Source organism: Amyelois transitella, chromosome 26 (assembly GCF_032362555.1).
Source record: "Amyelois transitella isolate CPQ chromosome 26, ilAmyTran1.1, whole genome shotgun sequence".
Taxonomy (NCBI): domain Eukaryota; kingdom Metazoa; phylum Arthropoda; class Insecta; order Lepidoptera; family Pyralidae; genus Amyelois; species Amyelois transitella.
This window is the reverse complement of record NC_083529.1, coordinates 7,257,181-7,284,984: the sequence shown is the minus strand read 5'-3', so window position 1 is coordinate 7,284,984 and position 27,804 is coordinate 7,257,181. Positions and strand designations below refer to the sequence as shown.

Sequence of the window (27,804 nt, the reverse complement as noted above, 5' to 3'; positions counted from 1 at the left end):
TACTTCTAAATCTACATTACATTTGGTTTATCAGAACCATTCGCCTAAAAAACGCAAAACATATTTTTCTATTTACTATACCTATATTAATCTGTTTCATTTATTGTATCTACATAACACGAAGTCCAGGAATAAGTACAGTATTATAATTATTTTATTATGAACTCTCTAAAGAAAAATTGTACTTGATCATTTTACATCAATATCAAACTAACATACGATTATACGAAGGAAAGGGTCAACTAATTATGAACCCTTATCAAATATTTGAAAACAACTATTTAATTTGATATTTTCACATTTGGAAATCTATGCAAGATCTATAAGAACAATTTCTTCCAACTGGTAGTTTTATAAAAAAAACATGATATTGTCTCTGTATTACGCTGCTACTCTATAACTTACTTACTCCATCTTTGCAACATATTTTTATTAATTACGGTCACGGATACAAGTCCTTCAAGGCTTTATTTGGTTCAAACTTCACTCGTACCCACACTCAGTATGTCAGACCTTGGATGGCGCCTACAGCATCGTCCAGTATTTCAGGTACCCCTAATCGGAGAAGCCTTCATTATTTGTGTTATCTGACGTCGGGGAGGTTCCGGGAGACGGCACTTGCAACTGCCTCCCATACATCAACTCCGCTGGAGGCATGAACGAGGATAAATAATCGGGAGGAGGTCGAATCACCGTCGGCAGGTACCCGGTTCCACTGTATGGCGGCGTCAGGAACCTTCTGGACGGGGAAAATTTGAAACTCTGATTGGAGAGTGGGGAGAACGCGGATTTGGACTGGTAGCTCTGTAGGTAGGGCGGGGACTCCTGCGTCAAGTTGTACGCAGCTTCAGTCCCGTTCACCATCATGTCCATGGCGGCTACGACGTCGCCTTTGCACCTGGTTAGTATCGCTTCGATTTCTGTGCGACTCCGTCTTGGAAACACTTTGATGAGGACGTCGACCGGGGACTTTTGGTAGGAGGGCGAGTCTTCGGGCTCGGGGATGGCTTCAGGCTTTCTGTCCCGTCTGAACATTTTGTATTTGAAATCAGGGTCCCATTTTTCTTCGTCTTCTTTCTTAACTTCGTCGGCTCTCGGTTCCTTCATTGACAAGTTCTCTGGCGTCAGGGAGTTTTCCGATTGGTCTTCCAGTTCCTCTTCGACGTTGAGGTCGTGGTCGGAGGGCGAGCGCGGGGGCGGGGTGGCGAGCGGCGGGGAGGGGGACGCGGGGGGCTTGTCCTGTGGTTCTGGCGGTGACGGGCTGGAGTGGACCTCGGTGATGCGGGCGCGTTTCTGAACTGTTGGCAAAAGAAAAAGAGAGTTATAGTCACATATACATAATAATCCTTCATGACGAAATATCGATGATAATATATGAAAATGTATCAAAACAGCTCGGACCTGGTTAATTCGACAACGAACGGTTAATATCTAAAGAAACTTGCAGGCCTATAAAGAAACTTGAAAGAAATACGATTATCACTAGTATTGTTTCTTTTGCTTCTTTGAAAAACCTAAGTAAATTTATTCTGGCTTTTAAAAATCAGTAAGCAGCACCCTCCCTCAACTTTCTGGTTATCTCGCAATAATTTCTTTAAACGTTGGTGTAACTCAAAAAGAGGGCGGAATAAAAATCACAAATGAGTTTGATATTTCACCCCTGTGTTGAACGGGGGGACTACAAGAGTCAATAAAATTATAATCGATAAACAAACTGTTTGCTTGTAAGTAATATCTATTTATACTTCTTCATTCTTCTAGTGTAAGTCCCGGTCCTGCTACTTCGATTCGGGATTGGGTATGTTAGGATTTTACATGAACCACTCCTGTCTGACCCCCGCAACCTTTGCACGGCAATCCTAACCTAATTAATAAGAGCATTAGTTATCAAACAAAGTATATTATATATAACTCAGAAAAATGTCATTGGTACACATTACCGATGTTAGGATTTGACGCGAATTAAAATTAACATCTGCGATAATTTCTACGGTCATTACAACAAACTGTTAGATAATGCTATTAGCATTAAGTCCGCCTATTGTACTTTACAAATTGTAATTGTTACAATAAAGAATAAATTACTAAATAAAAAAAATACAAAGAGAAAATTTCTATGCACTTTCATGCTATTACAATAGACTCCCAAACTTCGAATAAACACATAATACATTTCCTCATGACAGTTTAATAAAGGACTTCCATATTCCATAAGTACTAGGTACAATAAGAACAAAACTGTAAGACAATAAACTACAGTACACATTCCCCGACAAACAAAAGTGTAAGAAAAGCCACATAAGTGCGCGTTTACATCGAGTTAGTACAGTCGCGTGCACAAGTCATTGTGTCGTTCCAATTACACTCGGCTCACTCGCGCGGGAGATTTTAATGGCGATGTATTGTTTTTGCGGTGGTGGGGGTTCGATCAGCGATCGTTAACACTCGCTTGTTCGAGTAGTTTCAGTACAGTACGTTCTGATTTTGAAATTTAATATTTGGTGGTGACGTTTTAATTCCTTTTTTTTTCTTGTAATTAACCCGCATATTTAGGCAGCTTGAGCTTATGGATTTCTATCTATTAGCATAAACCATTAGATCATAATGTAGTTAAGCATACTGTATCATGGTATAATGATTTTTAATAGCGTTCTTTCGCATAACGGTTACGCATAACTACTTATTTAAAGCATAACTTACCTAACCTAACCTAAAAGTTAATTATGCCAAATTTACCCGGTTGGCGAAAATCAATGATGCTTTTATGCCAACGAACATAAGGACAAAATAATTTAAGTTTGCAATAAAAAGTGCTTATTCGCGGGAGTTATTCTCATTAAAATTTTATATAATCACCACTCTAGGATCGTGGCTATGCGCGTGACACCGCGCTAACACCAGCAGTGTGAACTATAACAATGACTATATAGAAATAACCCTGAAGAGTAAGGAAGAGACAAAATCTTCCCACAAACTATGGGATAATCACATTTATTAATATATTTATATTTACATATATACAAATTCAAATTAATGTTTACACGATCGTAAAAAGAGAACAAGTTAACATCAACAATGTGTAATGGAAGCTGACCAACCAACAAAACGTAAAAAGACAAATTTCAATAAACATAATAAATGCTTGCAGGAATGTTGAGCAGTCTAAAGAAAAGCCACAAAGAAAATAAAAATGTACTCCTTGAATCGAATTCGAGTGTGTTCACAAAAGCTACGCCCCCGCTTTAGACCTCTACAAAAAATCATTAAAATAATACGCCATTTTACTACACAATACACTTTTCATTTGTATAATTACAATAAAAGAAATACTGGCCATTTTGAATATCATTATGTGGGTGTAAGCGGGATGGATATAGCGTTTTATTATTGTATGAAAGGGATGCGTGGCGCTATTGAATTTGGAATTGGTATTAATAGAGACATCTGCTTGTAAGTTATGTTATATACGTCGGAGCCCAATTGTTCCACGACATGGACTATTGTACGGGACGTCGTGTGTGTGCGGTGCATCGTGCCCCTTGATATTTGTGTATTTCAATAATTACAATTTACTCTACATATACACACACACACACACATATATATACATACAGCTACAAAATTTCGAATATGGGGGTCGCATTATTACCTTAATTATCCGTTCTAATATACAAAAAAGCAATCGTGATCGTAAGCGGGCCCCGGACCATTTAAAGGCAGGATTCAACTAGGACAATGATGATGATACTGTAGCTACTAATTTTGTTTTAATAATTATCTGACTAATTCCTAGTGTGTCATAAATAACACCAAAGAATTCTGAACACAATAATATATGCATATCACACACAACTATAATTATGTCCACCATCCTTTTAATCGTTTAATCGTATAAAATTAAGATTACCTAGTTCTCTAAAAATTAAACATGTTGTTCAATTTCTCACTTAAAAATAAAATACTAACCATACATCAACAAAGCCATATTGGGAAACATGATCAAAAGATCCGTTTAAATTTCGCTCAAATTGATCAGTCAACTTTATTACCGGCGTGTAAAATCCAATTAATTGGTCATTAAATTATATTTTGCTTGCACTGGCCGACGGTGGCGCAATGTTCGGCGATGATTTACCACTCTGTTTATAACACTGGCCGCAGTTGCGAACAAAAGAAGCATTGTATTGTGTGCAAGCAATGTTGTCAGGAGATAAATCATCGCTATCGCCATTCAAGTGCATAACATATGGATATTTATGTGTACTTACTGTAAAAGTAATGTTTGTATTCTACTTAATGCTTTTCGTAACAAGTCTTTTAATTATTTTTTTATTTAATTAAATTTAAGTTGCTAATTTATCTCCAGCAATATTTGATTTCCTTCGGTTGATCTATAATTTGAAATAATATATTTTTCTACACTAGACTTAGGATAGTTCGCCCGCGTTACACTGTCTGGAATCTTTCAAAGAAATAAACAAAACAAACTTCAGGTTTTTTGTTAAATAGTTTTGGCTGTATGTTATTTATATCAGACACTCAGTACATAGTGCATGACCAAAAAAATTATACCTATATACATACAAATTGTCTATACATATATACATACAAATTGTCACTTCAATATCCCTTGCGGAGTAGACAAAGCCAACAGTTCTATAAAAACTGATAGGCCAGATTCAGCTGTTTGGCTTAATGATAGAATTGAGATTCAAATAGTGACAGGTTGCAAGCCCATCGCCTTAAAAAAGAATCCTAAATTTATAAGCCTATCCCTAAGTCACCTTTTACGATATCCATGGGAAAGAGACGGAGTGGTCCTATTCTTTTTTGCAGTGGTGCCGGGAACCACACGGCACCATAACGAAATATCTAGATATATTGATTTGTATAAAACTGTGAAACTAATCTCGTATTGGTCGCAGACATTCCCCACTAAAAGGCAAATCCGAAAAAAAAAAAATCTATAACATATTCCAAAGCAACCCTTCGACATTCGCCAGAAACTGCAAAAAGTGGGCTTTATTGCTTCGCGTTAGCTGAAATAGCGCCACAGAGCAAAGCACAGAGCAAACAGCACGAGTGGAACACTTTGTCCAGTTAATTATTATATGGACCGTTTCTCGAGTAATTAGCCGGTTTTAACTTGAGTTCCTCTGTTGCAGACTTTGATTTGTGCGTGCACTTTTTAATGTGCTCGAGTTTGTTTTTGTTTTCAGAGTGGGGAGGAAAATATTACTGAAAGAGAAAGGTTATGTTTGAAATCGTTTTATTGCAAACGAATGCTTTATTACTTTGCTAGTTCATACGAAGTCGGGTATTCGTATCTCTATTTCCCATTATTCCTATTCTTAAAGGATTTCAGGAAATTCTCTAGATCTTCTTTTCTATTGTATTCCGTGCCGTGTAGTTCCCGGCTCGAAAATAAGAAATAATAGGGCCACTTCATCTATTTCCCATGGATGTCGTAATAGGAGACTAAGGGATGTGCTTTTTAACTTGGGATTCTTCTTGTAGGCGATGAGCCTCTCACTATTTGAATCTCAATTCTGTAATTAAGTCGAACGTGGCATATCAATCAGTCTTTTCAAGATTGTTGGCTCTGTCTCCCCGCAAAGATAATAGATAATAGACATGACTACCTATATGTATGTATGTTCTATAATATAAACCTTATTCTTAGGATCACAGATGCTAAACTAAGCCTACTATTTTCTAAAAGGTTCACTATAACTTAAAGTTATACTAAAATTAGTTTCACACTTATTTATTAGGTATAGGTACTTACTACCAAATACTATGTATTTTTTACCAATGAAAATGTTATAAAAACAAAAGACCAAAACCATAATAACGTTACAATCATAGCGAAGCTCTGTCTAATAAATCAAGTACAATTTCCCATGAATAATAATCCGTCCACGCGTCACGGGCACTCGCCACTAAATCACTGGCACTAAGCACTAACGCCGCCACTCGCCCGTGGCGCGGCGCCAGGGGATCTGTGTTTACAGTACACTGTGTTTCACTTTATTACCGCGATCATGTAAGTATGTAGAAAAGTGAATCGTGGCTTTCTTGGTGAAAAATATATTTTATAACCCATAAATTGTCAGCTCTGTGTTCACGGTAGGTACACTGTATCTCACTTTAATATTGCGTACATTTCTGTACAAACATACATATGGTCACGTCTTATCCTTTGCGGGGTAGACAGAGCCAACAGTCTTGAAAAGACTGAATGGCCACGTTCAGCTGTTTGACTTAATGATAGAATTGAGCTTCAAATAGTGACAGGTTGCCAGCCCATCGCCTAAAAAAGAATCCCAAGTTTGTAAGCCTATCCCTTAGTCGCCTTTTAAAACATCCATGGGAAAGCGATGGAGTGGTGCTATTTTTTTTTGTGTTGGTGCCGGGAACCACACGGCACAAAAGTACAAAAGTTATATTTTTGGACTTTAATCCAATCAATGACATATAAGACATAACTCACAAATATCTAAACCCGCCCCACAAAGAAATCCTCAAAATCGAATTACATTTGACAAATGGTGGCTTTTAAAAATTAATAAAACATTTTCTAGCGACTTACGGCGTCCTCATTCTCCAGTGATTAGCAATCGACCCTTCCCAATTGTTGACGACACCTATTATTTACTACCAATCCTTAATTTTAAACTCACAACCCTATTTTATATAAATTAAGGATCAAAATCACTCGTTACGCAGAATAGTTCGAAATCAACTCCGTAACTTTGAAACGACGGGTGGTAACAATAAAACCAATTGTTGGGCGCTTCTATTATGAAAGTGTTCCGTTGAATTTGAACTTTTTAATTAGAGAGCTAAAGTTGGAATTGGAGTGGCGGAGATGAGTGATCTGGTTATGCATTCGATTGAGGAATTAGTCATCTATTGCAGCGCGATCATACGGCGCCTGGCGTCAGGGCTGCCTCGTTTGATCACATTGTATTTAGATTCTAAATTCAAAAACAGATTCAACGATTTCAAATAGGTATCGGAACAGTTCAGGCTCGAAAAATGGCTAATAGTAAGGGAAGAGTTTCAGCAAGGCTAAATGCAAAGGTGGGGAAACTATACTTCAACGGCATTTAGTCGGAATATTCATATAACCTATTCTACAAATCGTAGAAACTTTGGTATCATGGTTCTAGGAGTGTGTTGTATGGCTTAATAATAGAATTTAGTGTAAAGATTTGGATATTGACAAGTTTAAGTTTTAGGCAATGACAAAAACAAGTTAATTATTTTTATAAATTCGGTCAATAACTACTAACAGCCAGCCCTATAAACAGGGGTCGCCAACATTCAAAATTAAATTACTCACTGTATTTAATATTCCCGCGTTCCATTGTACGCGGATCACGAATAACGTTCACAGCAGATATTTCTATATAATTACAGTTTATTAAACCTCGCGTGAGGGACACAACTAATAAAATGTTGAGTGGTGAGCATCTGGTCTTTGTAATGTAACACTTTGGGAGTTTGTTTGCAAACGTTGCTTGCGTGAAACGAATTGTTTGATGTTCGATGTGTGTGTGTAGGGGAGTTGGATGGAATAAGATTCAGTTTTATTGGTAAAACTGCTTTTTTAGATATTCCTCAGACAGTTTATTCTTGCTCGTGGATGCCTTACAATACAACTGAGGAAATAAGTAGGTATTTTCATCTCCTGCAACAATAGTTATCTAAAGAAGGTTATGTTGTGCGTCGGCTTGATTACTTGACGAACTTACCGCAGACAAGCGAACTAACACGTGACAAGGTAGATGCTGGGAGGATAATGATAATTTCGATCCAAAATTTTGTTGGCTTTTTTGATACTTAGTTTGATTTCGCACTTGTATAACTTAGTTAATATAAATTTTGTTCGCTGATAGGATCACGACAACATCACCGAAAAGAGAACATCTTAAACAAAAGAAGAATGAGATGATAATGTGTTGTGCAAATTAATCGAACCCTTTAAATCAACGAAGAAGTATCTGGCATGTCTATGTATATGGCAACTGTGTATCTTACAGAGCACACGGCGGAAAGATAAACTGTTTGTCTGCAACGCGCTCGCGGCCGCAGGGTGGGTCTCCGGCGACACACGACGGCCCCAGGGAACAGCTTGGGGGCTTCTGAAATCGACAGGTCTTCCGCAAGGTCTAATGGAATAGATAATTTGTATTCGGTGTTGATGATGCTTGAGCTGTTTGATAGGGAGACACTAGAAATAAGATCTTCTCCTTAACTGTGTGTGGTTTTGAGTTAGAATTAAATATTCAAAAGTCAGTTTCGGATTATCATTAAAAAGCTTAATTGCCTATCAGTCACTTGGTAACGAAAGAGTTTAATTATTATGATTGTTTTGGGTTTTTGTCCATAGCATATTTGGTATGCAATTTTTGTACTCTTATCCTTATAATATTTTTATTAAAGAAGTTATATAAGATAAATTGTCCCTTAACTTTTTTCATCACATTTCTTATTGTCTCTGTTAAAATATAAATTCAGCTCATTTTATCCTACATCCAAAAAGTTCACGAACCGAAATGAAATTTGGCGAAAACAATAACGGACTTGTAAGTCTGCACATGTAACTGCCAATAAAACGAAACTCGATCTTGTTTAATCAAACCGAAATAAAAATGGCGTCGCGACCGGTTTAATAAAAAAAACTTTAGAAGCCTTGCGCTTCGAGTATCGAAGCTGTGAAGATCACGGTGGAACAGAGCCAAAACATGATAACAATCGTAAATTGATTAAAGTTAAGGAATAAGATTAGAATCCATTATTTTGTGGAAATAAATTCCAAAAAATAATTGATTCTAAAATGAAATGAATAAAATGAATTCTAAAAGAAAATAGATAATTCACAGGTATATTAAATATAAAAATCATTTCAAAATCCATTTCTTTTCTTGTAAAGGAGGAATGATAATTAATGTTCCTGAGTATGACTTTAAATTGAAATGTAATTACACAATTCGATTAAAATGTTTAATTTTTTATAAGATAATCCTGTTCTGTGTGTGCTTTCATAAATCTTTGTCTCTGTTTTTTTATTTCGTGCCGGGACGAGCCGGGGTGTTCAGTGTATCGGTTACACAGATATAGCCAAAAGGGGAAGAAAAATATTTTTTACTTTCATTTCCCGTTCGTGACGTGGGGTAAGTACTTTACAACCTGATTCTTGGAGTATTAATATAAATAATTTTTATTTATTTACCTTTAATCAATTCAAAAATATCTTATTCTTGCGTGAATGTCTGATAAGATAAAATATTAGGCGGGTATACAAATCTGATTTTACGTTCGCGTTTTTAGATGGGAATATAGAGAGGATTTCCCGAAGTCGACCACGAGAAGGGGTATTTCGGGAATAAAACTTAACGTGGATGGAGATGCAAACTTAAATCTTTTAACATTTGACGTTAAAAGATACTCGAAAAAAAAAACATCTACATATTAAAGTTCATGTAGTTTAAAATTGTATGTGTGCCATAAAACTTTATAACTTTATCTGCTGAATAAATTTATATACCTGTACTAGTCAACTAGTCAATAGACATAGTGATTCATGATAAGGAAAATTGGGTGTAATTATTTTACCTATGACTAATACCAGAAAATAATAAAGTCCGATATTAACGACTGTCAAAGTAATATTTCCACTTGTTTCGTCTTAACTATAATATTTACTTTTTACATAGTTTAAACCCCACACGCTGAGCTCATGAGGTCACAGTATGACCTTACATACCACAACAATTCGGCCTTCAGTACGATTCTAATTGTAGTTGGTAAATGTTGTTTTTACAATTTAATTCCGATTGATTTCGTAACTTTATTTGAATTTTAATTTTATTTCTAAGCAATTAAGCTTAACGCGACCTTTGTCCATCTATACCATATGGGATAATGACGTCTAGGTAGTATAGGTTTATTTTCACAACTTTTCAAATATCTTATGCAACAAAATTATTTAAATCAATAAGCTCTAATGGATGTAAAAATAGTCCTAATACTTAAGGTTATCTATTAAATCAGTAAAGTAAATCATAAATAAATAAATCATTTATTTTTTTAAAGCTTTATACTAAGTATTATTTTAGAAATCAAGATCCAGTTCTTGCATCTAGTGATTAAATTAATCTCTCACGTAATAAAATCAGTTGACATTTTGTCAAATTCAATACATTACGGTTTGGACCATTGATGAGATCCCGTCGGCAAATATTATATAAGTACCTACCTAAAGAAATTCTGAACACTTTTGCGTTCACATTGAATGAAAATGAAATAGGATTAATAGGATATCTTTCCGGCATTGAAAGGTTTCCCGGACTCTAACAACCCGTTCCAGGAGAACTATCTCCTCTCCTGATATCAAACAGTTTACCCTCAGTCGATTACTGAACCATTAACCTTACTCTTACTCGAGTACTCTCCACGCACACAGCTCTTCTAAACCCAACCCAATCACGAGCAGATAAAGTACATTTCCGATCGATGAAGTTTAAGATACGGTACTAACAGGTATTTTTAGAGTGTAAAAATTGTAAATCTCTTGGATTTTCAATGCCGTGGTCAGTTACAAGAGGACTTGAAGGCTCATTATTGAGTTGAACCATTTGGAGCGTGTGTACGCCATTATACTACTTGGATACTTGTGGCTCGAGGGAGGCTTTCCGCTCAAATTGGAGAGATGTCTTCGAGTTTTCAAGTGGTGAATTGTTATTTGAATAATTTTATGATTCATAATGGACTTTTAAGGGTTTCGTAACACAAATTGCAAAATACCACTCAAAAAGGGTCACAGGTTTATTGCAACTGATATTTTCGAATGAACTGAATTTGATACACTTAAGAGTGATTGAAAAAAAAGCAATGCAATTTAGAAATACTCGTAATACGCAATTTTGGAAGGCAAATAAGTTTCTATATCGTGTTATATAGGTATCATTTGCAAGGGGTTGCAGGGATATGACATTATAGTCATTTGCTCGCATCCCGAAGTCTGAGTTTCGAAGACAATACCTATAACCTATATATCATAGGTAGAAGAAGTTAGTATACATGTTAAGACTGCTTTTTCTCCAAAAGATTCACCCTGTTAACAGAAAATCACACCCAGCTCCAATCATAACATTCAATTGTTTTAATATTTTTCTTTTTAACGTTTAAACAGAACGCTACATAAAACAGAGAGCAACCAAAAAATGAAATAAAAACATTTCTGCTAATGAGTGCGGTGTAAACACGGACAAGTCCACTCGACGCAACCCGACCGACCTCACAACACAACTGTATACGGCGGGTCATCCCAAACTGCCCCAGAAGGTAGGGCTGTCTATACGGGATAACGAAATAAGAGCATACATACATATCATCACGTCTATGTCCCTTGCGGGGTAGACAGAGCCAACAGTCTTGAAAAGACTGAAAGGCCACGTTCAGCTGTTTGGTTTAATGTTAGAATTGAGATTCAAATAGTGACAGGTTGCTAGTCCATCGCCTAAAAAATGAATAAAAAAAGCTAATACCAATGTTCTTCAAGGTTTCGTTCGGATCAAATTTGATTCAAAGTTAAACTTGCAAAGCTTTTGTTTCTTGTTCGGAGATCCTGAACCAAGACTTGATCTTAGAATCAGTACAAATATTTGTCCAGAACTAAACCGGTAGCCATGATGGTTGACGACCATTTATTTTTGTGGACAATAAATAATTCTTAGGCTGAATGTTCAAACTGATTAATCAACGATCGATCAAATAGTCATATTGTTTTGGTTTTTTTTTCAGTTTGCGGCAGCCCTATACCTGGTGAATCATTTAGTTCGCAAGAGTGAGCAGGACGGGTATAGAAGTCGAGGGCCACTTGAAATATAAATGGTAACGGATCGAGCGGGCAGAGCGAGAGGTGAGATCTAGAAATGTTCACGAGATGATACTGGCCAGTTGTGCATAAAATGGTAAACCAGAAATTGAAGATTTGCAGCAAATGTTGGAAGGTAAAGAGAACCTAAAATACTGTTCCAGAACGAAATGTGTCTGCGTTGCTCTGAAGATGACGTCTCACCTCTTGTATTGTTCTGATTGTCTACTTGCTTACAAGGGAAAGTAGAAACGAAATAATAAAACCCACACAAATGAAAACAATTTCAAAATTCAAAAGCACACTTTATTTCTACCAAATGGCCCCTAAAAGAAACTCCGTAAACCAATAAACGCATCAACTTTCCACTTGACTGATAATATCAAGTAACAGTGACCACGCGGTGTCCAAATAATAGGTATTTAAAATGTATTATTGGTCTCTGTCAGCGCGCGCCGCCACCCGTCACCCGACTCCTGGCGACGACATTTGGAGCTATTACCGGGTCGCGTTACAAACCAATTTATTCGACACAACGATTGCAGAATTACCCACCCTTGGGGTAAACTGGGATATAATAAATTCGGGGAATTATTTTTTATCCGTTTAACAATTTAAGGAGTTCGTTGTATCTGTTAAAAATTTAGTACGGTTATCATATTTTTCGATTTAAATAAATATGTAAGTGCAAGAAATGAAAACCACAAACTTATACTTAAGAAAAGTTTTTAAATACGGTATGTCATACTAAAATTACAAAGAAGAAAAGAAAATTTTTGTATTATGTAGGTATTATTATTAAGTTATAATAGAAGCCTAGTCTATTCTAAGTATAATTTAATATTGTGAAGTTGACGTTGTTGAAGAAAATGCTACAGTGCAGTTTGTTACCGCTTCTTCTGCACTGACGCCTTGGAAGCGGCAGTAAACTTAGTTTTTAAGTAATTTATTTGACGTCAACCAATGTTGTTAAACCATACGACAATTATTAAGCGATATATAGTATCCTATAATAATGAATAAAAATTTTGAATTTTGAATTTGAGTCACTTATATTAATGGTTATGGGTTTTTTTCATTTCTGGAAATTCACATGCGATGTAGATAAAAACAGAGTGTACTAAGTAGTTAATATTGTTCCCGCGCACATTGTTAAGTCAATAATTATATGGCAAGTATTGACAATCTTGAAATTCTCCTTTTAGGCGATGGGCGAGAAAAAGTTAGTGATATAAACGTAATTATATGTAGGTAAGTATGTTTTCCAGGTATCTCTTACGTGTTAGACAGAATTATTGTATATGATTAAATAGAAATAAAGACAGAGACAGGTTAGCACATCGCCTTTAATGTAAATATATCTATATAGCCACAAAAGGTCCTTTCGATGTGCAGAGAAAATACTTAAAGTAATAAAAGTTCCTTCCTATTAATATCTACGATGACGCGATATTATACAAATACGAGTCGCAAGCTCATAAGACGCATCGCCACACAATACCACAGAGTACGCAATACTCGTAGACTGCCGCGCCACAGTCTAATAAAGAGTAGTAGCCACACAGTGTACCCGATATTGACGGCATTCCTCCGCGTGCCAGAAGCGGACAAGGCATAGGCTTTAGCGGGAACGTGATATTTACGAGTAAACTTGTTAAGAATAATTCTTTCATTGCGTCCTCCTAATGTTTGCCCGTAGTAATATCAATATATAAAATCACGCGTCTTTCCCGGAGGGCTAGACAGAGACTACATCTTTCCTCTTACCACGATCATACTACTTATATTAAAATTGCGATGCCGTTCCATATTATTTGAAAATTGCGATGCCCACCAGGGTTCATATTGTATATATTTTATTGTATATATTTTATTGTAGACATTTCTCAGCGATCGTGATAGCGATTATGAATGGTTTATAGTAGAACCTATGTTTATAGTACCTACTTATAAGTGCAAAACAAAAGTTGGCTTTCTAACTTTTGGCTTGTAAGGGAAAAGCGAGTCTTCTTCTAGGCGATTAGCTACCTATCTGTTATCGTCTCTTATTCTCGATTCCATCATTAGGATTTGTAACTAAACGTAAATTCGAGTTTTGTGACTTGAAGCTCTGGCTACATCGTAAGATAAGACTGAGATGGTATTGAGACTTGATATGGGTGTAACAGTTTTTCTAATCCCGTTTATCTATCATCTTGTGACCGACACCAACCCCCGTCCCATAAGACAGTCCCCTGCCTCTAATGTGGCCACATTTTATCGCCGCATACCGCCAACTCCCTCCCAAATGATATAATAATCGTTTAACTGCTTCTGTTATGGTCACACGATTCTTTTAATATAGCCTACCGCATATGAGGATGTAACTTTTTCATATAAAGCGTTTGGGTAAAATTCAGCGGAATATTCTGAACCATTAAACAGTTGTTTAAACAGTCATTTATCATATGAAGAGGACTTTCGTGAGATATTATGAAAAGGTATGCTAAACTTTAAATAAATACATACCTACAAACGAGTACAATCAAGTATTTATCCCTTACGGGGTAGATAGAGCCAACAGTGTCGAAAAACTGAAAAGCTACGTTTATGGTTTAATGGTGGAACCGAGATTCAAATAGTGACAATCGAGACAGAACTAGCCCATCAGCTGATAGAGTAAGTACTTACATGCGGACATGAAATACCGCACACTTATGATTTAGATGAAGATATTAAGGCAATAAAGCGTGCCAAAGAAACAAACATATAATACAAAAACAACCCTCATTTCGTGATTTTCTAATAATAGAAAAAAAACATACATTTTAGTGTAAATATTCGCGCATAGTCTGAGAGGCGGGCGCAAGAAAAACGTGCCAAATTAACACAGCTTGAAGGCGGGAGCTAGTTTCATACATTTAATAATTTAGTAGCAGCAATTATTTAGCTTTGAAGTCTAATGGCGGTGCACTGTTAAAGCGGCAAATTATGAGAGCTCGCCTTGTAAGTATACAGCTTTAATTGCTCCTGAGTAGGATGATTTATACTGCACGATTATTTGATTAGAAAATTATATTAAAGAGAAAAAATTATACATATTTTTCAATAATATAATATATTTTCTAATAGTACCTATAGTTTCCATTCGTCATAATCTTTTTCTTTTTAACTTACTTACACTACGATATTGTCTAATTTGCTATTAATTTGTATAATGACCGACGTTAACTTAATTTTTAGTATAATTCCATATAAATAACAAAATTATAAATGTCACAAAAAACTGCATGAGTAACATTCCGAGTCTTGCAGTGTAAACAGACCTCGTTTTAACTTCTTTTAGTCAACTTTCAGTAGACGCTACACTTTTAATTTAAGCTGCGAAGCAATACGTGGCTCTGAATAGGCAGTTGGCAGTATGGAGGTACTATAAGTACTATGTTACGAATAGATTTGGTTTTCGTTTCGACACACAAAAATAAACTTACTTGTTCTAATTGTTAATCCATAATTATTATAAGTAAGTAATTACCTAAATTATAGAAAGATATCTTCTAATGTCGTCTTAATCTTCATACTTCATTTTCCTTAAGAGAAAGTAAATCAAAAGATCTCATTAATCATTTGAAATTTGTCATGAATGAACTGAAGAATGCCTAACTTTTTTGGACTAGATTGTATGGCGAGGAATAAACTGATGGTTTCCATTACATACACGGATAGATGGACAGGTTCTGAGCCGGACCTTCCGTATATTTGAAAACGAAAGGGAAGTTATCATTGGAATCAAATGGAACATAGCATAATTTTTCTTCCTAACTGTTTGTCAGGGTATTTACTTATCAAATTATTCAACTGATCACCTTATCTTAAACTTCCTCATTATTTTGCATTCATCTACACTGTGTGAATCTAAATTGACTGATTCAGCTCTGTTTAGAAACAGTTAAAGCAGCCATCATTTAAAGTCCCGGCGCACCACAAGTTCACACGTCGTAACATTTTACGTCGACGTGACAAACACGACAGTGAATGTGTACAACGCCATACATCTGTATACAACACAACGCAACGCTAACAGTTTCTCACTCGGCTCTCAGCGACGGTGGCGCCGCCAGCACTTGTATTTAATTGCTTGCTAAATGTTCTTTTCTGCGGAAACGGGCGGTTTTCATTTTGTTGCGTTTTCACTGTACTGTTGTTTTTGTTTGACTGTTTTAACTGTTCCATTGGGGGTTTGATTTTTGTGGTTCTCTAGTTTGTTTTCCGGGAAAGAAGCGTGATGTGATGTACTTAGGTAGTCTGCAATACTCAATTATTTGAAGTATCTCATGTTTTTTACATATTTTCACTTGTCACGATCCCTGCATACTTCTTTGACATTCATGACAAGATAATGATTGATTTTGATTTTGCCACGGGATTTGACTTACGAGTAAAAATAACGGCTTCAGATGCACCTAGCTGGGAACCCTTAGGTACAGTTGAAAGAGAGAGTTTAGATATATGTAAATGCAACATGTATTAATAATGAAATGAGTGATCCCCACAAACAAAAATAAGGTTTTATAGTAAGAATAAGGGTTTTAGGCAAATTCTAAAAGAGTGAAGTACCTAGAGTAAATTTAATAAAATTTATTTCACCTGTATGATCAATCAATCAATGGTTAACAATAGTAAAGTTGTCAGTCCGACTCACAACCAATTAGCAAGAAAGCTGCTACACGTTTAGAAATTGCAAACTCAAGTAAAGCGACGCCAATTTCTATACACAATATAACTAATGGCGTAGTAAGAGCTAATTGTGTGTTCGGTTGGAATTAGTAGCTGTTTGATTTGTCTTTGGGATGGCGCACGAAGTTACTTTAGTTGTATTACCAAGACATTTTAAAAGTAAACTTAGGGGATGTATGAAAGGCGGCATTGTGACCTATGCAATTTCCAAGCAAACATTTTTTTTGTAACTTTTTATGCTTATTATAGCAACACAGTATTAATTTCAATGTATACTTACCTACTAATACATACATACATACATACATATGATCACGTCTATATCCCTTGCGGGGTAGACAGAGCCAACAGTCTCGAAAAGACTGAATGGCCACGTTCAGCTATTTGGCTTAATGATAGAACCGAGATTTAAATAGTGACAGGTTGCTAGCCCATCGCCTAAAAGAGGAATCCTAAGTTTATAAGCCTATCCCTTAGTCGCCTTTTACGACATCCATGGGAAAGAGATGGAGTGGTCCTATTCTTTTTTGTAATAGTGCCGGGAACCACACGGCACCTACCTTACCTACTAATCCTAATAATATTATAAATGCGAAAGTTTGTGAGTATGTCAGTAGCTATGGATGTCTGTTACTCTTTCACGCACCTACTACTTTACCGCAACTACTTTACCGCAACTACTAAACCGATTACGAAACTTGATATGTAGGTAGCTGAAGGCCCAGAATAACATAAAGGCTACTTTTATCCTGGAGTTCCCGCGGGATTGATAGGGTTTCCATGTAGACGAAGTCGCGGGCGGCCTCTAGTAATTTTATAATTTTTTTTCTAAATATTAATATAAATCTTTCAATCTTTGCGAAACTGTGGACACTGTCTACCCAGTAAGAAAAAAAAACGTGATGATATTTAAGTATCTTCTAGCTAGTATTTTCATTAGACTAAAAGTGATAGTGACCTACCTTAATCAACTTATATGTATATGCAGGGCTCGTGACGAGTGTAAAGATATCTACACGCTTATCTGCCTACCCCTCTGGGAAGACACGTCTATGTATAGAGTAGAGGAAGCCGCTTCATTACAAAGGGGAAATGCCGCCAGCAAACTACAGACGTCTTAAAGATGTGACTAGAGTTGTAGAAGACCACCACAGACATCGATTGTAAAAGTCCATCAATTTTATTGCGATTTAACATCAATAATTTCAAGTAAATCAATTCATCATAACACTGTAAGTATTCTCACGTTTACATTTCTAATTTTAAGTTTCAATAATTGTGTTGTTAAAGTGAATATGCTGCAGTGCAGTTCGTTACCGCTTCTTCCGCACTGACGCTTTGGACGCGGCACTAAAGTTAGTTTTACGTAATTTAAAAAAAAGAATTTTTAAATAGAACTAGTAGTTTCTGAGATTAGCGCGTTCAAACAAAAAACATACACTCTTCAGCTTTATAATATTAGTATTAATAGGTCAGATACCTACGAATTTTACTACTTAATATTTTCGGCTTTGCTCCATATTAACTACATTTTAGGGAACATAGTACGGTTGTTTACCCATTCACCTGCCGTTTGAGTTTGATGGACACCCTACCAGATCCCATAGATACTCAACATACTACAACATACCAACAAATAAAGAAATTAACTGAGAAAAGGAAATTAATGGAGGACGCTATTTTAAATCCACCGACAAGAGTTAGCTCTTAAGAAGACGAATTACTAGTTGTCGGCGCACGCGCATCACTCACCGGGGGCAGAAGAAGAGGTGTCGTCGCCAATGTCGGGGTAGTGCGGCGCGGCGGCCGGCGCTGCGCCGTACAGCAGGTTCAGTTCCCGCGCCTCGTTCTCTTCTTGCGCTTGCTGGCGACGCAACGCCACCTGGGAAGGGAATACTTGTTTATATTCATCATTTTAGAAAGAGGTAGTCTCTGCCTACCCCTCCGGGAAAGAGGCGTGATGTTATGTATGTATTTTATTTTTTTTATTTTATTTTTAATAGGAAGACCAACAGCTACAAACATAATATAGTAGTAGAAATAAAGCTAGTTAGCAAAGGAGCCAATTAAAGGTCCTCACAAATAAGAAACAAGATATATAGAAAAAGTTGAACACTGACAACACAAACTTAGAGTTCAAAAAAAAAATAATAGAAACTTAAAGTAAAAGTTTTTACAAGATATGTTCTACGATTCACGTGCAAGATGCAGTATACAATATAATTAAACTAAATTAGATACCTATCTTATGAGATACAAAATAAAAGGAAAATTTTGTATCTATGTATGTATTCATCATTTTTCAAGCATTTGGTCTACATGCGTAATCAATATTTTTTCATCATCTGAATGAACTATTGCTGATTGGCCTGGGTCTTGGATGTTTATCAATATAAATATTTCTTATGAAATATAGTCTCGTTGAGTTATTGTCTCGTAACGCAAGTCTCGAACTTACTTCGGGGCTAACTCAATATGTGTGTGTTTGTCCCATAATTTATATATTTATAATTTGTTAATTACTTATAAACGTTTGAATTTTATACGAAGTTATACAACCAATTTAATCTTAAAATATCATTTTTATAATGTCTACATCATCGTGTCAGTGGAAGAAGCCCGGGGTCTACCTTAGACCTCGATCTTAACATAAAACAGGATAATTCCAAAAAACAATTGCTAGTAATTATTATTTACCTCTCTTGTTTTCTTCCTTCTGGCAATAATCCCGGATAAAGTAACAAAATAATACCTTGTCAACCTTCGTAATAAAGGCCCGTGGATTTTATTATGATAAATGTTTATTTTCTTTGCTATAGGTAGGTATTTGGATCAAATTGTGGAAGGTGAACTGAGTTAGATAAACAACCCTTAGAGAATTAACTTCGGAAGATAAAATCAATACAAAGGAGCACTTGTGTTACTGTATTGTAGTGCATTGTATTGAAACCGAAAGATCAGAGTAGCAGGTCGCGTGGGAATCGTCTTTTGATAAATCCTATGACTACGCTTTTTGAATCGATGGTTATTTCGAAACACTGCTGTTTCGAGTGACAGTCACATCATTGCGTTTTATCCTTTCCGAGGAAGATAGAGCCAATGGTCTGAAGTCTTGAAGGCAACGGTAAGAATACACTTCTGATACCTAGATGGATTTCAATGAAAGAATCTCAATTCATTCAGAGATAGCGACAGGCTAGCCCATCACCCGTGAGATCAAACGTTACCAGTCTTCAAGTAATAATATAAATATGACAACCAATATGGACCCAATTTTATTAGGACTCAAACGCAAGCATTCTTAGCTTCTAGTAAAAATAATAATCACAAAAATCAACATAGGTACGTACTTGTGACTTTGAGATATGTGGAAACAATGTAAGATCACGTATCTTTCCCGAGCGGGTCAGCAGAGACTTCCTTTCAACATCTTCGTCTTCATCGTCACTTACCATCAGATGATTAGGAAGACAAATGCCTAATCCAATATTGATTAAATCAAATATATTTAAACGAGCAATTCTTGTATATATATATAATCAGGATCTCCGAAACGGCTCCAACGATTTTCATGAAAGTTACAAATTAGGGGCTTTTCGGCTTAAGGAATCGATTTATCAAGGTCCTAGGTTCTAGAAAAGCTCGGTTCCCAAGATATATAAACATTTTAAAAACCGCGTTTTAAGAAACTATATCTGCGCCATCTCTGGTAGATCGAGTACTTAGATAATAAAAGACCATAAAGTAATTGACATACCTGAGCAGCCATGACCCTCTGCCGCTCCGCGATGAGAGTGCACTTTGCGCACACGCAGTCCCGCCAGCGGCAGTAGCGCTTGTGGCCCTTCAGCGCGGACACCACGCCGTGGTTCCTGCAGCGCGCGCACTTCGGCGTCCGCTGGTGGGCGAAGGGGGGCTGGTCAATGTTGTAGTAGTGTTGTTACGAGGCGGGGAACGTTGCTTATAGTTATCAAGAACTGTCCGCGACTTCGTCCGCGCGGAATAGTTATTTTGGGCATCATTGAAGCAATCAAGGATGAATTTCGCCCGTTTTTTTTTTACATTTTCCATTATTACTTCGCTCCTAATAGTTGCAGTGTGATGTTATATAGGTAGCCAAAAGCCTTATTCGATAAATGGTCTATTCAACGCCAAAAGAATTTTTCAATTCGAATCAGTAGTTCCGAGATTAACACGTTCAAACAAACAAACTCTTCAGCTTTATAATATTAGTAATATTATAAAGCTGAAGAGTTTGTTTGTATATAATAGCAGGAGATTGAGGTTCCAAATCAAACGTTTTGTCACAAACGTAATATCTTCTTACTAACTAGTTACTGTGCTTACCTTGTACCTACATTTATTTGTGTTTATTTGTATTTATTTAGTTTGGAAGGGTTTAATGATAGTTTTAAGCTTTAAGGGATTCCCCATGTAAGCGATGGGCTAGCAACCTGTCTCTATTTGAATCTCAATTCCATCATAAAGCCATCCAGCTGAACGTGGCCTTTCAGTCTTGGAAAATGGCTTTGTCTACCCCGCAAGATTATAGACGGATATAGACGTGACTATATGTATGTATTTATGTAAGTAAAATTACTTACCAGCAAACTTGAAATTTATAACAGTACGATAAGGCAAGTACTTACCCTTACTTGCGAACAATATTATACTTCTATCTGTGAGTCAAGTCTACTTATATCAAAGTAGATAAAGCGTAGTGAGGTGACTAATAAAACAAACACTATTTTGAATTTCAGCTTAAGTTTAAGCAATCTATTTCTAAAGACGGTTAAATTACTTTAATTTACTAATTTGACTAGAAACATTTCTGCCTACCCCTCCGGGAAGGTGTGATTTTATGTAAGTATGTATATGACTACGACTATAAAAGCTATTAGATCTTAACTTCTTTTTACAGTTTATTTGATTATTAAATAGTGACAAAAAATATTTTAACTAGAACATACTATGTTATTAAAAGGGAAAAGTTAGTTCGTAAGGGCTAATCTTTAGAAATAGTAAACCGGTCATGATTGTTTTAGACTAAGTGGATGTATTATCCACCGGCGAAGCCTCGGCGGGTGCTAGTCATGTGTAAATAGATTTCCAGTGGCTGAGACTTATTGATCAAATTAATTATTAATTATTAAGTATAAACTGAATTAAAAGAAAATAAACAATATATTAAGCAGTCTAACACAAATAGATCAGATACGCCTTTACTTGTATATATAATAAGTTATAAGTGTATATAATAAGTTTGTTATAAGTAAGTAGGTATGTTTTGTTTTCATAATGGAACCTAATGAAAATAATTCTAAATTGTATTACAACGCAATAGTTTACGTTTTATATTTAATAATACCTAGGTACTTACCTGGATCTAACAGTATTTGTACTTACAAATACTGTTAAATCCAGTGTAAATACAAATTTCTTAGTTTCAAGTATCAAAAGTATATCTATCCCGACTTCTTTCCCTTGTTTTTTTCAAATGACAAACCAATTATGAGTTCATCATTAAACAGTTACTGTCATTGTTGTGTTTTAACTAGAATAAACCAAATGTACCATTTGGTTTTGCGTTATTATTACAGTACTTACGTATTGATATAAAGATGTGTACCGTCCGACCCATAAGTAATTACAGGAAATACTTTGAATAGAAATACATACCTACCTACAATGTGAATGCAAACAATGTTGCCACTAACACCCTTATAATTCAATAATGTTACATTACAATTGGCCATATCGCGTTACATTACAATACAATAACAATTTAACTGGGTAATTGTATTACACACATTCTTGGAATCAGGTTACGGGGTTAGGGAAAGAAATATATTGTTAATAATTATAGGCTAATATACGATTTTATGATAATAACTCGTGAATAAATGAATGTGTTCGCAGGAAGTGTAAATGAAACCATTGGTTATTGTTATAAAAGACTTTTTTGTTGAAATGACTATCATCATATAGTAAAAAAGAAAGTACCTACTTAGGTAACTATGCAGTCTCAGTAATTATGCTTAACTGTTAATAATGCAAATAAGAACCAAAATGAGTAGGTATTATTTAAAGTGCAAAAACAGTTTCCTTCGAATGTAGAAAATAAATGTCTTAAAGTAAGTACCTATATTCAGATTCATGTTTTAACAGCATTTTATTTTATTCAATTAAATCATTTATCTATCTTTCTTTTAACTTAGCAAAAAAAGTGGATGCAAAATTTTATGGTTTTATAACATAATGTAGGTATGTCAAATGTGGCGATTCGATTTTGAAAAGACTGTTTAACACTGTTATCCTCGTAAGGAATAAAGACATGATTAAATATAGGTAGGTATGTATGTTACAACAAACACAAAATTAATTACTTACAGACCCTCGAAAAGATTACCTACCTAAAAGTGCTCAAAAAATACTTTATTAGTTAATTTCTTGTCAATAGGTATTGCTCGTTTTTTTCCGTCGCTTATGTGACCTAGGTACTTATAAGTATTTAAATTAAGTACCAAAGCCACCAATCCTTAAGATACCTCCTTTTAGCTGTTTTAGTGTTTGTAAGGAATTAACTTAAAATTAATGAATATATTTTGAGGAAATTTAAATTTAACACCTTGATTCACTTCACCTAATGAAGTAGGTATCTAACATAATTTACAAAGCCACTTTTCTGGATTCTTTTTAGGATAAGGTATATTTATAGAAGACCTTAATTTGTTGAGGGCTCCCTGAGCTATTTCAACAAATTAAAGTTTAGATCAAGATAAAGTTATATATTTTTTCTATTACCACATTTTGAATATTTATTTTTCTTGCAATATTATTTGGTAGTTAAATGATTTAAAAACGCACAAACTCTTTGAAAACACTTTCCGTCACTTCAATCCTCGAGTTTCCATAAAATATTTACCTGATACCTCTCCGACGCCCTGAGGAAGAACGGCGGCAACGCGGCCAAAACCGGGTGCTGAACTAGTTGGGACACGTCCACGCCGTTGGGAAGAGACATCTCCATAACCAATCGACCCAAATAACTAGTGTCTAGAACCACGCAATCACACAAACATAGCACAATTAAAAAAACAAACTGTCAATTTCAAACGAACGTCAATTCGAACGCAGAACGCAACAGTTAAGGCGACGTGCCTCGCCGAGTTGCTACCGACACTGTTGCTTCATTTTCGGCGCTGACAGTTGCCGCGGATTCGCCAGAAAGAGACGGCGCGAGTGCGAAACGACACACTGTATTCTTGCGATAGCTGCGTCCCACTCTAACTATAGTGTTAACTGTATATGTTGTATCATCCGGTTATATAAAATGTTGTCAGACGAGAGAGCCGAGCCCGCCAATGGCGTTGCGATCCGTCCCCGCCTCTGCGCTCTGATTGGACGCCGTAAAGGCTGAAACTTAATTTATAAAGGTGACTTTTTTGAGAACCAGTTTTTGTGTTACCGGACAAAGCTCTATTGAATGAAGCACAAAACACACAATTATGTTTGTTATTCGCGTGGATTCTTTTTATTATTTGTTGTGGGTTTTTTAATTGTTTAGATCGTTTGTTGCAGCCACTATGAGTTTATTTCGAGAGAATTATTTTATAATGTGATTGGAATATGCGATAGCATTGTCAGAACTTACTGTCTGTCTGTTTATCTTCCGTCGTTGATTTAGTCTGACATGATATATATTTTGCATTATTTTCTGAACTGTTATCAGATGGACGAATATGCAAACATTGTGGGAAAATATTTATAGGAAATAAGCTATTGTCTAGTCATTAAATTAACATCATACTTACAGGCTGCCGCTAATTACGAAATCATATCTATTCAGCAAAAATATAGTTGGCCATAAAAGTAACAACGCCATTTTATAGTTTTAAATAAACAGTCCTTCGAGCCGGATCTTCCCTCAAACGAATGTTACTTACCTACTGAGGTATCTATTTTTCAGGTTCTAAGTTCAGGTATCTAACTATAGGTAGAAGATATGTTTATAGCTCCATTTGAATCGCGACAAAATTAAGTTGAAATATAGGTAGGTATGTGATTTCCATTAGATGGGTAGTGGAAGTAAAAACATAGCTTACCATTGAAGTATTTGTGTAAACATATTGTTTCTCTTCAGGTATTCTTATTACATTAGGTATATTAAGGTGTAGGCAGATATTACTTACCTATATAAATACTCCTACTTACCAGCAATAAATCATCGGATACTCCCTTAATTTTATTCCTAATTCGAATGTCGAACGCGAGCGGAAGGTGCGTTCAAATTGAAATATTTCAATTTACTTGTCGGAGGGAATTCGATTTAAATTACAATGAGAGCGCTGGCGTGGGAGGGGGGCGCTGTGGGGGAGGGGGCGCTGTAATTATCAATGTATAACTGAATATCTGCGCGTATTGTGTTCGAACCGATCGGGAATTCGGCTACAGGGTGCGTTCGGCAATATAATTTGTTCGAATGACTTTTTATATCGAGGTTAGACAATAGATTCGATTGATTGAGGGGTCGTGTTTGAGACCATCTGTGGGCCGGTTAGTGGGAGGTGGGTTGACTGTTTTGAATCTGAATTTAGTAGCAGGCGTATTTATTTTATTGTTTGTATAAAATAATTGATTTAATTGATCAAGGATACTAGAGACTATACCAATTCAAAATTACACAATATATAGGTACTCTGGTTTGTTTCAACTGAACATAAAATCATTTGCATAATAACCAACAGTTTCATTTTTGCAGTCAGATAAGTACCTAGGTATACAAAAATGTTAGTAAGTTTAATGACGCACAAACAAAAAGAATGACGGCTTAGCACTATTAATTCATTTGAATGTCGAAGATGAGACGCTTCTATTCCCAACTCCCCACTATTGAGGTCACCTCCCGTAGAACAGATACAGGTGAGAGGGATGAGGGTGCAAGGGAGAGCGTAAATGAGAATTCCGTCGCGCGACGATCAATTCGCGAAATGTGAACATTTCGCAAACGTCTCAACTTGGCCTCGGGCGTTTGGGTAGTGATAGTATCGATAAAAAATAATAATTAATTAATCAGATTATTTTCACTAATAACTTGCAAAAGTACCTACTAGTTACAGTACAGAATAAGCTTCAAAATTCAAGACAATTACATATCTAGGCAACAGTGGATCCATGAAGACCATAATATGCTCCACTCTTATGCGCGATGTCACAGATCATTAGAGAGGCTGCCTAAGTTAAAAGTACCTATAACAATGTAGCTACTTACGCCAACAGGAGAGGAATCAGTCACAATCTTGTTAGACCATTACCTACTGATGGGCCTGACTCTCTACTCGAAGATTAGATCTTGGATCTGTTGGTAAATCTGCACTCAACAAGCAATGCCTTCAATCTTATCGGCAGGTAAGAAAGGTACTGTCGAATTGAGATACCTTCTTGGCGGCTCCCATGGAGGACGCTGCTACTTATGTTGGGTAGATTATGAAAAACAATCAAGAGAAAGGCTTTAAACTAGGGATTCTTATTTAAGTAGACAAAAACCTGTTTCTGCCTCTGAAACTCGTTTCATCAAGCCGTGTGGCTGAAAGTAGACTTAATTCCTCCTCACTCTATTAGTCAGCGCTTCCATACCTAATATTTCTATCGACACAACATTTTCATCGTTGCCGGACCATCCCTCGGGAGCGTGAGAGCGGAGCGGAATATCTTCGCAAGCGTTAAAATGAAATGTTCGCAATTTGAATATCGTTTGTCCCCCTTCCCCTCCCCGCCCGCCGGGGTTCACACCCCCGCACCCGCTGGGAACATGTCTTTAAGAGACGTAGGATGTAAACTGTTCTGTAAAGAGATCGTTTTATTAATATTAAACATTAATTAATATTGTTTTAATATTTATAACTAACAGAATGAAATGAGAAAATATCAGCAATACCTAATATACTGAGTATCAGATATGATCATGACACGTAGGTATTTCTATTAAACAATTGAACATAAGAACTAATAACTGATGCACCAAGCAGTACTTAAGTAATTGTTCCTATTACTTATTATACTATATATATTATATTTATACTTACAAGTTCGAGAAATAATGTTGGTAAATACTGAAATTAATATATTTTTGCACTTGATATGGATTCGCAAAAGCTTCATCTTCATCCAGCTGAACGCGACCTTCTAAACTTATAGTTCTGTCTGCCCAGCAAGGGTTTAAACGTGATTTATGTTCATTTTTGTTAAATTCTAGACAACAAATCCTTAAGTATGTGTAGGTTCATCTGAAGATCTATTAGTAGGTAGCCTAAGAAGATCTATTAATTGCCAAATTTCAAGAATACCGTATAGTAGGTAATACCTAGATATTCATAAGTTAGTATAGATCAAGCAAAAACAAGAACTATAAATAAATACATACAAAAAATTTAAAATTATTCATGTATGACTTTAATTTATCTGTCTCAACCAAAACAATTTACGTTGTACGCCGGCCCCGCGAGCGCCGGATATTGTGTTGTAGAAGTAATTTCAGAGACACAGCCATATCACTCCTACAGCCGTACGCGACGCGCGCCATACTCACTACAAGTATAAGACAAAGACGAGGCCTTTTTGTGAGCACTTTATTGCTTTCCGTCGAGATACAGCCGTTGCTTTTGTTTTGAGATGTGCCTACTTCATTTCATTTGTTATTTTCCGTTAACATCTATAATTTCTAATAATGATCTTTGGTCCAGGTCGTATCTTTCCTGGGGTATTATTCAACTCAGCACGGCTATTTTTACGGAACTAGAAAAGGTCATTTGATCTGACATAAATATTTGAAATTTACAGTAGGCGAACACAGGTAGAAGCAGATTAGGTAATTTGATTCAACAACTGTTAATGCATTTTTTCGTTACAGATGTAAATAAGTTGATAAGTTTATAAGAAGATTTATATAGCTTTCAATAAAAAAATACTGCTTACCTTACTTTCTAGGTATTCTAACAACAACAGGATTTTGTCCGTATGCGAAGCTTGACCTTCTCCACAGAAATTACACTTACAAAACTTGTTCTTCTTAGAAACTTCTTCTCAATGCACACTTGTAGTGTCGAACATTTTGTATTCCCCTTAAACTCTTTTGTACCTACTTACTTATAATTAATAGGTATATGTGTAGTGTATATACAAACTGAAACAAAACCCGCCCG

General features: G+C 35.9%; 1 protein-coding gene across 2 annotated transcripts; it reads right to left on the bottom strand.

Moving 5' to 3' along the window:
* On the bottom strand, window positions 1-23,772 carry LOC106140906 (doublesex- and mab-3-related transcription factor A2). 2 transcript variants are annotated; one of them, XM_013342554.2, is made up of 4 exons: window positions 23,529-23,772; window positions 20,361-20,501; window positions 18,356-18,485; window positions 1-1,298 (listed from the first exon to the last, which is right to left on the bottom strand). In XM_013342554.2, the coding sequence occupies exons 1-4, from the start codon at window positions 23,631-23,633 to the stop codon at window positions 556-558; spliced, it is 1,119 nt and encodes a 372-aa protein (XP_013198008.1). In that variant the 5' UTR covers window positions 23,634-23,772; the 3' UTR covers window positions 1-555. The 2 variants fall into 2 exon arrangements, with proteins under 2 accessions (XP_013198008.1, XP_060807809.1); XM_060951826.1 differs by lacking the exon at window positions 20,361-20,501.
* Window positions 23,773-27,804: the final 4,032 nt, after the last annotated feature.